General features: G+C 44.8%; 1 protein-coding gene across 2 annotated transcripts; it reads right to left on the bottom strand.

Annotated features, from left to right (window-relative positions):
- Positions 1 to 712: 712 nt before the first annotated feature.
- LOC137357251 (transmembrane protein 230-like) lies at positions 713 to 3,774 on the bottom strand. 2 transcript variants are annotated; one of them, XM_068023443.1, is made up of 4 exons: positions 3,713 to 3,774; positions 2,767 to 2,883; positions 1,851 to 1,973; positions 713 to 1,386 (listed from the first exon to the last, which is right to left on the bottom strand). In XM_068023443.1, the coding sequence occupies exons 2-4, from the start codon at positions 2,863 to 2,865 to the stop codon at positions 1,246 to 1,248; spliced, it is 363 nt and encodes a 120-aa protein (XP_067879544.1). In that variant the 5' UTR covers positions 2,866 to 2,883; positions 3,713 to 3,774; the 3' UTR covers positions 713 to 1,245. The 2 variants fall into 2 exon arrangements, with proteins under 2 accessions (XP_067879544.1, XP_067879545.1); XM_068023444.1 differs by lacking the exon at positions 3,713 to 3,774 and adding an exon at positions 3,466 to 3,551.
- Between the last annotated feature and the right edge of the window lie 7,246 nt (positions 3,775 to 11,020).

The following is an 11,020-nucleotide window of genomic DNA, read 5'->3' as shown; positions in this document are numbered from 1 at the left end:
GATATGGTTCCACAGTATAAAGATTGCTTCAACAGAAAACCTCAAATTACAAGCCTATACTAAAATGTCACAACAAGGTGTGGAAATATGTACTGCCCATATGTAGGCAGTTTATCGCATGTATGTTTTCTCAAGCACAAATGTTCAGTCCCTGTTGTGGGAATAAAAGTGCGATCACCAGCATTCATATTTAACACAAGTCTGAGACCCGACTACAAGAGGCTACCAATGAACTCGTGCCCATTTCATTTTTCCCAGTGATTTTGAGGTTGTATCTGTAAACATAATTCACTGTCCCATTCATGAGCCCAGAAAGCTGGAGATTCAGTGTTGCAAGATCAATACAATACTGAAAACCTAGAGTCAACAAACTTCAATGTTGTGTGAAATACTTCATGTGTGTACATTCGTACTTGACCACAGTGTTACTTAGCTTAAAATGCTCTCTCCCACTACAGCTCAAGTCACCCTAAGTGGACACAGCACAAAAATTTCACTCAACCGTTACGACACTTGACTAACAAAACCTGGAAAAGCCTTGCAAATTTTGCGATGTCAGTGATGGACCTACCTTACTCAACGTTAGTGTTTAAAAGGCAATTCAGTGGAACATAATGCAGAACCTTAACTACAAAAGAAACCTTCTGATCAGGCTATCATGTGGCACAATGCTCAAATGTAACTTGTTGCGAAGTTAATGGGAGTATGACAGTTCCAAGTACTCTGTCCCATTTATTTGAAACAGGTTAATTAAAATACGGTTTGACAGGTTTGATATAGTTTTTCTCAAGTCAGAGACACGACTCCTTGACAATGCTGTCACTGATGGGGAGGAGTCTGGGAGTCTTGGGCTGGTGCGATTTGCTGCAGTGGCGGGCAGGGGGTGGGGGGTGTGGTGGCTGCACAAATTTTCTGCAGGCTGGAAGCTTGCCTGATCCAAAGCAAACATGCCAGTCCATGATCACCATATTTATATTGATAGTTTTTAACAGATAGAGAGAAGTACTTGGAAAACACCTTCAACACCAACATTTGGAAAAATCCAAATCAGTCAGAAGGTCTGAAATATACATCTGATCAGCAGGGGAGTGAAGGTGACCAGTGCTAACTGTATTATTGTAATGTAGCTGGAATTCCATTTAATACAACCCAACCACGAGGAATGGGAATTCTCTTATCTTATCCATCACAGCCAGCCTCTGAGCAGACTGCATACAGCAGTCATCCAAAGGAACACAACAGTTTTCAGTCATCAAAGTCTGGGATGTCATCATAGGAGTAGCCTCGGTATCCTCTGGAGGCATAGTACGCAATCCGGAGATGGTAAAAGCCAGGAAGAAAAACCAAGATCCCAATGATCAGCACCGGCCAAGTTGTGTCACTGTACTGGAAGAGATAAAAAAAAAATGGAATAACTAGTTTTCTTTTTGTAAACCTGAGACACTTCATCCAGTAGAATAGAGGATTAGCATGTCCACTGAAGTAGACTGTGGTCTTTAACTGGCAGAATGTGATTTCAAATCATATTCAACACATATTGATGATAATAAAACTTTCTCTCTGCTTGCTTTAATGACCTATTTGAATTGAATTTACATCATCATCATCTGGCGCCCAGTGGATAGAGGTTTTAAGGGTAGAATTGTCCTTAATCCAGCACCAGAATCGCAATTTTATCCCAGAGGTAAGTCGTAAATGGAACACATTAAAAAGGTATAGTAGTAGGTGCTCACGAAGTTAAGGCAGATTACAGAAATCTTTAAAGAAGCTGCAACATCCAGTCATAAATTCAGTCTCTCTCAATGGGAACGGAGTTGAAAACCTGCATTGCGGAGCAGTGTGAAACTTACTGAGCTGTTGATGTATCCGGTCAGCAGGAGCGCACCAATGGTAATCAGCAACAAACCAATCACAAACAAGATGGTTGCGAGTGCAATTGCCTTATATGGAATTTTTGTAGGAAGCTTCTTGAACTGTCGGGAAATAGAAAAAGAAATGCCTAAATCTCTGAGAACTGGGCAACACAACTCTTACACTAGTGACAAGAAATCCTGCAGTTGTGAGAAGATTCTTTCTCCCCACCTCTCTCTCCTCTTTTAAGATGCTCTTTAAAACCGACCACTTTAACAAGGTTCTGGTCACCTGTCCTTCTATCTCCTTACATGACTGGACATCAAATGATATTTGATAACAATGCTGGGAAGTACCTTGGGACGTTTTACAAAGTTAAGCCACTATAGAAAAGCAAGTTGCTGTTAACAAACAACAAATTCTTCAAAAATTTTTTACATTTTTGACTATTCTTCAAAAGTACTGAATAGGTTGTGAAGCACTTTGGCACGTCCTGAGGTCATGAAAGAAGCTAGATAAATCCAAGTCTTTCTTTCACCCTCCTCCAATGTTTTTCCTTGAAAAATCTTACTGTCTTTCCCCTCTCCCAATATGTTTATCTCCTCTTCTTGTGAAGGCATTAACTATTAAGGGGTTCAAAGTCCTCCCGCACCTCATTCAAGTTTCCATTCGTCAGTCATTGCGGAGTCCAGTTAGTGTGGGCAGGCCATTTAACTGATGAGGCCCTCCCAAATGGGGCATTTCTCATGTGCACGGGTCAGACTGATACTTGGCAGTATATTTAACAACTGAGTCATTGACCAATGTTCAAGGAGCTTTAAATGGTTGGTCGCCAGTTCCCAAATCATGAATTGAAACAAGGAGGCTGATTATTACTTCAATGTTCAGAACACACAGCCATTATCAGGTACTAACCTGCAGGTCAATGTAACCCTCGTCACTGTCTGCAAGCTTAGAGTATTTCACTTTGCTGCCGGAGACCCCAGCAGCAGCATTGTTACGTGAAGGCATCATAACACAGCTCGTCAACACCTGGAACAAGATAACAAGAGAATTCATCTGTCAAGACTGTACACAAAGATTCAACAAACTTGAAAATACATAGACCTGCAGCAAATGAAAGTGTGAGGAATTTCATCACTCCAACTCGACAATCAGGTAAAAGGTTTTGCTGCATTTTTAATGCCATTTGGGCATCAATGCATAAATGCTTTTGAATGAACATCAAGCAAAACTAGCACTACAACTCAGAAGCCTTATCCATCAGGAGGAAATATTTGCCTACACTGAACAGAGCTGCATAGAGTTACATTGCTCACCCACACTCCAAGCTCACCAGTATCCAAATTCCTGGTAAATGCTTCATGTCAGCAAAGAGCCAGCAAAACAGGAGAAAACATAGAAAACATAACTCAAGTTGGTTTCAGGAAGCCTGGATAAGGAAACCAATGAACCAACTGGGTCCGAAGAATAATCCAGCACCTTTCTGGCGTCAGCCCAGCTCCACAGACCCTTAGCCAAAATGCATCTTAAATCAATTAGTGACCACTGTTGCGGCATCTATTTTACACAGAAAGATCCCACAACCAGAAATGAAGCTTTAGCACCACCTACTGTGCATCACTCCCTCAGTACTGCACTTGAGAGTCAGACTACATTTTGTCCTCAATTCTCCGGAGTGGGGAATGAACCCATGACCTCTCACCCTTTGACCCAGAGGCACGAGCTCCACTGGTTGTCACATATGCCCCATTCCCCCACTTACTGACATATTGCTCCTCACATTTCCCCAACAACCCCGCAACACACAATGCCGGGATCCGAACTACAAGAAAAACTGATGCGAACGCCATTCTGTTACCTGTGTCCAGTCCCCATTCCCTCTCAACCACCTGCTTCCTGTCCGTTCCTCATCAGCTTCCGACCCCGCGCAAAGAGCCAGACAGAATGGTTCCGCCCCCGCCCCGAACAAACGTGCCCCCTCCGCGCCCAGCACATGCTCCTTCCACCAAGAGCAGAATCGATCAAGATATCTTTTTCTTCTTGCATTATGAAAATAAATCAAATTGCACACGGCTTCTGGAAACTGCTAGAAGAGAGATTTATGCCCCCGACCTTAAAGAATTAACCTCATTTGTCAACGCAGCAGAAACTTTGTTCTTACGATTACTTTGAAAAAGAACACACACAAGTCCATTGCCTGAGCAAAGGACCCATTTCACACAGGCATCCTAACTTTCATTGATCAACCATACTTTATTGCTCTGCCTTCTCTTCAGGCCACAACTTGTCCCTTTTGCTTTATCTGTTCAATGTTGAGAACACAAACAGGCCCTGAATTCCCAGGATTAGTTTGAAGGGGAGGCAGTGGCGGAGTGGCATTCTCACTGGACTAGTAATCCAGAGACCCAAGGTATTTCTCTGGGGACATGGGGAGGTGGAATTTGAATTTGATTAATAAATCTGGAATTAAAAGCTAGTCTAATGAAACCATTGTCGATTGTTGTAAAAAATCTGCTGTCCTTACCTGGCCTGGCCGACATGTAACTCCAGACCCACAGCAATGTCTTACATGCCCTCCGAAATGGCCCAGCAAGCCACTCAGTTATACCTAACCGCTACGAAGTCAATAAAAAGGAATGAAACCGGACGGACAACCCGGCATCGACCTAGGCACCGGAAACGACAATCTCATGGCATCAGGTCAGACATGGGCATGGTAACCTCCTACTGATTACCACCTACCATCCTCCCTCAGCTGATGACTCAGTACTCCTCCATGTTGAACAGCACTTGAAGGAAGCACTGAGGGTGGCAAGGGCACAAAATGTACTCTGGGTGGGGGACTTCAATGTCCACCACCGAGTGGCTCGGTAGCACCACTACTGGCCGAGTCCTAAAGGTCATAGCTGCTAGACTGCATCTGCGGCAGGTGGTGGGGGAACCAACACGAGGGAAAAACATACTTGACCTCGTCCTCACCAATCTGCCTGCCGCAGATACTTCTGTCCATGACTGCATTGGTAGGAGTGACCACCGCACAGTCCTTGTGGAGACGAAGTCCTGCCTTCACATTGAGGACACTGTCCATCGTGTTGTGTGGCACTACCACCGTGCTGAATGGGATAGATTTCGAACAGATCTAGCAATGCAAAACTGGGCATCCATGAGGCGCTGTGGGCCATCAGCAGCAGCAGAATTGTACTCAACCACAATCTGTAACCTCATGGCCCGGCATATCCCCCACTCTACCATTACCATAAAGCCAGGAGACCAACCCTGGTTCAATGAAGAGTGCAGGAGGGCATGCCAGGAGCAGCACCAGGCATACCTCAAAATGACGTGTCAACCTGGTGAAGCTACAACACAGGACTATCTGCGTGCCAAACTGCGTAAGCAGCATGCGATAGACATCGCTAAGCGATCCCATAACCAACGGATCAAATCTAGGCTCTGCAGTCCTGCCACATCCAGTCGTGAATGGTGGTGGACAATTAAACAACTAACTGGAGGAGGTGGCTGCACAAATATCCTCATCCTCAATGATGGGTGAGCCCAGCACATCAGTGTGAAAGTTAAGGCTGAAGCATTTGCAAAAATCTTCAGCCAGAAGTGCTCAGTGGATGACCCATCACGGCCTCCTCCTGAAGTCCCCAGCATCACAGATGCCAGTCTTCAGACAATTCGATTCACTCCATGTGGTATCAAGAAATGACTGAAGGCACTGGATACTGCAAAAGCTACGGGCCCTGACAATATTCCAGAAATAGTACTGAAGACCTGTGCTCCAGAACTTGCCGCGCCCCTAGCCAAGCTGTTCCAGTACAGCTACAACACTGGCATCTACCCTGCATTGTGGAAAATTGCCCAGGTATGTCCTGTACACAAAAAGCAGGACAAGTCCAACCTGGCCAATTACTGCCCCATCAGTCTACTCTCAATCATCAGTAAAGTGATGGAAGGTGTCATCAACTGTGCCATCAAGCGGCACTTGCTTAGCAATAACCTGCTCAGTGACGCTCAGTTTGGGTTCTGCCAGGGCCACTCAGCTCCTGACCTCATTACAGCCTTGGTTCAAACATGGACAAAAGAACTGAACTCAAGAGGTGAGGTGAGAGTGACTGCCCTTGACATCAAGGCAGCATTTGACCGAGTATGGCATCAAGGAGCCCTAGCAAAACTGAGGTCAATGGGAATCAGGGGGAAAACCCTCCGCTGGCTGGAGTCATACCGAGCGCAAAGGAAGATGGTTGTGGTTATTGGAGGTCAATCATCTGAGCTCCAGGACATCACTGCAGGAGTTCCTCAGGGTAGTGTCCTAGGCCCAACCATCTTCAGCTGATTCATCAATGACCTTCCTTCAATCATAAGGTCAGAAGTGGGGATGTTCGCTGATGATTGCACAATGTTCAGCACCATTCGTGACTCCTCAGATACTGAAGCAGTCCGTGTAGAAATGCAGCAAGACCTGGACAATATCCAGGCTTGGGCTGATAAGTGGCAAGTAACATTCGCGCCACACAAGTGCCAGGCAATGACCATCTCCAACAAGAGAGAATCTAACCATCTCCCTTTGACATTCAACGGCATTACCATCGCTGAATCCCCCACTATCAACATCCTTGGGGCTACCATTGACCGAAAACTGAACTGGCGTAGCCATATAAATACTGTGGCTACAAGAGCAGGTCAGAGGCTATGAATCCTGAGGCGAGTAACTCGCCTCCTGACTCCCCAAAGCCTGTCCATCTACAAGGCACAAGTCAGGAGTGTGAAGGAATACTCTCCACTTGTCTGGATGGGTGCAGCTCCAACAGTACTCAAGAAGCTCGACACCATCCAGGACAACGCAGCCCGCTTGATTGGCACCCCATCCACAAACATTCACTCCCTCCACCACCGATGCACAGTGGCAGCAGTGTGTACCATCTACAAGATGCACTGCAGCAATGCACCAAGGCTCCTACAACAGCACCTTCCAAACCCGCGACCTCTACCAACTGGAAGGACAAGGGCAGCAAATGCATGGGAACAACACCAGCTGTAAGTTCCCCTCCAAGTCACACACCATCGTGACTTGGAACTATATCGCCGTTCCTTCACTGTCACTGGGTCAAAATCCTGGAACTCCCTTCCTAACAGCACTGTGGGTGTACCTACCTCACATGGACTGCAGCGGTTCAAGAAGGCAGCTCACCGCCACCTTCTCAAGGGCAATTAGGGATGGGCAATAAATGCTGGCTTAGCCAGCGACACCCACATCCCTGAATGAATAAAAAAAAATAACTTTTGAAATTCTCCTCCATCCCAAGAATTAATGTTTCACACAGCAAGATCCAGCTCCAGCGTTGCTGTTTGCCTTTCAGGCATATATTTTATTGATTGAGAAACTTAGATGCAGACTGGAGCCCACAGTATAGACCAGCAACAAGAAAAGAGGAGTGATTATTTGACAGCTTGGTTTTAAAAGGCCGAATAACATTTCATAAACTCAATGTTTTTATGTGAATTTGTTATTTGGAGCCCAGTATTGCAACAATTTGAAATGGTTTCTGTCATGAAAACCACATCTGCCAAAATGAGACATATTAATTTCATCATATGGAACATTAATTTTAACCAGTTGCTGGACTGAAAGTGGTTTGATTTAAAACACCACTGGAGGCAGAGCTGCGCATTTGCATTTGAAAAGAGAGTTGCCTGGAAAAGACAATGGAACTGCTCCCTTATTCAACTAACCAGATGGATTTTGATCAAAGGACATTGAATGTGTAAAAAGCCAGCATTCTATTCCCCCCCCCCCCCCCCATCCAACCCATTGAGTGTGGTTGCTAAGATGGAAGCCTCTCCGGACAGGTTCTTCCAAATGAGGAACTAGTCACATGACTAACCTGCTGGCCAACTTGGAGTTTTTTGACTTGTGCCACACAGTTTGAGAACAGAATGCAATTGAACTTGAAGAAGAGAGCACCTATCTCTCTCTCTCTTTCTCTCACGAAAAATGCAGAAGCAACTCAAGTCTCAAGAGAGAAGACTCGTGCAGCTAAACAACGGGAACTGCAAGATTCAACTGCAATCAAAGACTCTACATCCAACTCAAAACGAGTAACTGAACTCCATATTACTACAAACCTCTTCCCTTTAATTCTTTCTCCTTTTCTGTCTCTATCTGCATGTGTGTTTACCGCGTATGCATGCAAGCGTGGTCACGTCATGTATTTTCAGTAGTTTTAACCGAATTACAGTTTTAAGGTTAATAAACTTACTCGTTTCTTGTTTAAATCTAAGAAAACCTGTCTGGTTGATTTCTTTGCCATTACAATTGGAGAGCAGTGAACAAGGATTCACTGAGGGAAAGCTAAAAACATGGTATTTTAAAAATTATACCCTGTTGCAGCCATACCAGGCAAAGGCTGAGAGGGAAGCCCTACACCCCTGTCTCACCTGGTCGTAACAGTTTCTGTTACTGTTTGCTGAAAGGGTTTCTGTTTGTCTTTGTATCATTGTCGAGGGGTCTTGAATGAATCCACATCTGCGTGTATGCAGCAGACAATGCAGCTGGTATTGCTCCAACAAGGAACAATGAGAGCAGTCACCTGCATTTGGCTGTACCACCAAGAGAGGATGGGGGAATGGGGAGGAGTGCAATTCTATTCAAGTCAAATCCTGTTTGGCTTATCTGTGATTATGGAAGGTACTTATGTCCAAGTTTATTTTTCTCTCTGATCCATTCCTAGAGGATATTTTCAATCTTTGATTGTGCTCGTTGAAAATAAAAGAATCGAGCAATATATAGCCAGGCTGGTGGCCCATGTTCTTCTGTTTCTGATTTCAGTGTACCACTGTTCAAGTCTCGGGCTACAGCAACAGCGTGAGGTTTTTTTTTACATAAAGCTTTTCGCCATGGTCATAGTAAAGAGATCTGAAGAGAAGACCTCAATTGTCAAATTGTTATTGTTTTGCAACAGAGGCTGATTCACTTTTCTGCATAATTTTACTTCTTAATCAAAATTGGTTTGCAATTTTTAGCCTGTGCTGTAAGGCTTCTAAGTGTGGTGTTTTCCACCAGCTTGCCGAGATCAAAGACTTATGGTGGATAAATTGTATTATCTCAGGTTTATACTTCAGGTGTGAATTGTTCCCTGATGTTCCAGAGATATTTGGTGCAAGGGTCAAATTTCATTTCGTAGAAGTGCATGCTTGCTGATCAAAGGTAACTTTTGCAGGAAGCATAAATAAAAAGTGGAGGGAAGGAACTAATTTGTAACAATTGGAGTTGCACAGTTTTACGACCCTGGAAAACAACACATTGGAGTAATATTATTAAACAGTTAATAAATCTTACATTACGAGAAGTATCTTATTATTTTGTGTCATTCATGAAGAGTATGGTTATTTTGACTTGCATTTCGAAAGCGCCTTTCACGGTCTTAGGGAATCCCAAAGCGTTTGCAGCCAATCAAATACTTTTGAAATGTGGTTTCTGTTGCAACGGAGGAAACACGGCAGCCAAGTTGTGCGCAGCTGCATGGTGATATTGACCAGAGAACTATGGCTGCATTTCTTTGCTTGCACCTAACCCTTATTTGGGTGTTTATAAAATGCCCTGCCTTTCCCTCCTCCTTTTCCGAAGGCACTGACTCTTGCTGTGTTTAGTTCCATGTGTGCCAGGAGTCCCCAGCACCTTGCCCACTGCATGTTCTTCCCCCTAGACAGTCAACGTTGACAGGTTATGAGGCCCAGGTGAAAACTTGATCACAGTAAGACATCCAAAGCGCCCCACACCTGATATTTCTGAGGTTCCTTATTTTCGTTGTTTACCTGTTTTTACCAGACGTCTCTTAATTCAACTTTGAATTACAATTGTGGACCTGTGCAGCAATCAAACAGACGCTTGCAAAGACCCAGGATCAACTTGTAAATTTTCATTTGCCCAAGGCAACTGAACAACAATATAAAGTGTGCATTTTGACAAGGATCAGAAGTGTTTTTAGTCAGGTTTGGCTTATATTGGGTTTGGGACAAAACCCCCATGGATTGGACAGGAAAGAACTTGCAGCCTGAGGCACAGAGTTCATGATCTCAGCCAAGGGGAGAAGACAACTGCTTTTTGCAGGAAGGGGACAAGGAAGGATGCAGAATTTTGGTACCTTTGGCAATCTTGTGAACCTGGTGGTTTCTAATTTTTAACATAGACTCGGAAAAGTCTGTGAAGAGGCTTCTTATCTAGTGTCAGCTGTGGCTCAGTGGGTAGCATTCTCTGTCTCGAATTCAGAGTACATAGGTTCAAGTTCTACTCCAGAAACTTAGGCACAAAATTTAGGCTGAAACTCCACTGCACAGCAGGAGGTGCTGTTTTTTTTCGGATGAGATGTTCAACCCAGGCCCCATCTGCTCTCTCAGATGGATGAAAAAAATTGCATTACACTATTTTGAAGAGTCGGGGAGTGATCTTCAGTGTCCTGGCAATGACCATCTCAAACAAGAGAGAATCTAACCACATCCCATGAATGAATAATAAAAAAAAATCTCTCCTTGATGTTCAATGGCATTACCATCGCTGAATCCCTCACTATCAACATCCTGAGGGTTATCATTGACCAGAAAATGAACTGGACCACCCACATAAATGCTGTGGCTGGGAATTCCACAGCGAGTAACTCACCTGCTGTCTCCCCAATGCCTGTCCACCACCGACACGGCACAAGTCAGGAGCATGATGGAATACTCTCCACTTGCCTGGATGGGTGCAGCTCCAACAACATTCAGGAAGCTCGACACCATTCAGGACAAAGCAGCCCGCTTGACCAGCACCCCATCCTCCACCTTAAACCTTCACTTCCTCCATCACTGATGCACAGTGGCAGCTGTGTGTACCATATACAAGATGCACTGTAGCAATGCACCAAGGCTCCTTAGACAGCACCTTCCACACCCACGACCTCTAACACCGAGAAGGACAAGGGCAGCAGACAAATGGGAACACCGCCACCTGCAAGTTTCCCTCCAAGCCGCACAGCATCCTGACTTGGAACTATATCACCGTTCCTTCACTGTCACTGGGTCAAAAACCTGGGACACCCTTCTTAACAGCACTGTGGGTGTACTTACACCCCAAGGACTGCAGCGGAAGGCAGCTCACCACCAACTTCTCAAGGGAAATTCGGGA

Source organism: Heterodontus francisci, chromosome 47 (assembly GCF_036365525.1).
Source record: "Heterodontus francisci isolate sHetFra1 chromosome 47, sHetFra1.hap1, whole genome shotgun sequence".
In the NCBI taxonomy this organism is placed as follows: domain Eukaryota; kingdom Metazoa; phylum Chordata; class Chondrichthyes; order Heterodontiformes; family Heterodontidae; genus Heterodontus; species Heterodontus francisci.
This window is presented reverse-complemented; position numbering and strand designations above follow the sequence as displayed.

Coding starts and splice junctions, on each gene's coding strand:
- LOC137357251 (XM_068023443.1), bottom strand. CDS start 2,865: ATGATGCCTTCACGTAACAATGCTGCTGCTGGGGTCTCCGGCAGCAAA. Junction 1,974..2,766: donor AGGGTTACATTGACCTGCAG/GTTAGTACCTGA, acceptor ATTTCCCGACAG/TTCAAGAAGCTTCCTACAAA. Junction 1,387..1,850: donor CCGGATACATCAACAGCTCA/GTAAGTTTCACA, acceptor TATCTCTTCCAG/TACAGTGACACAACTTGGCC.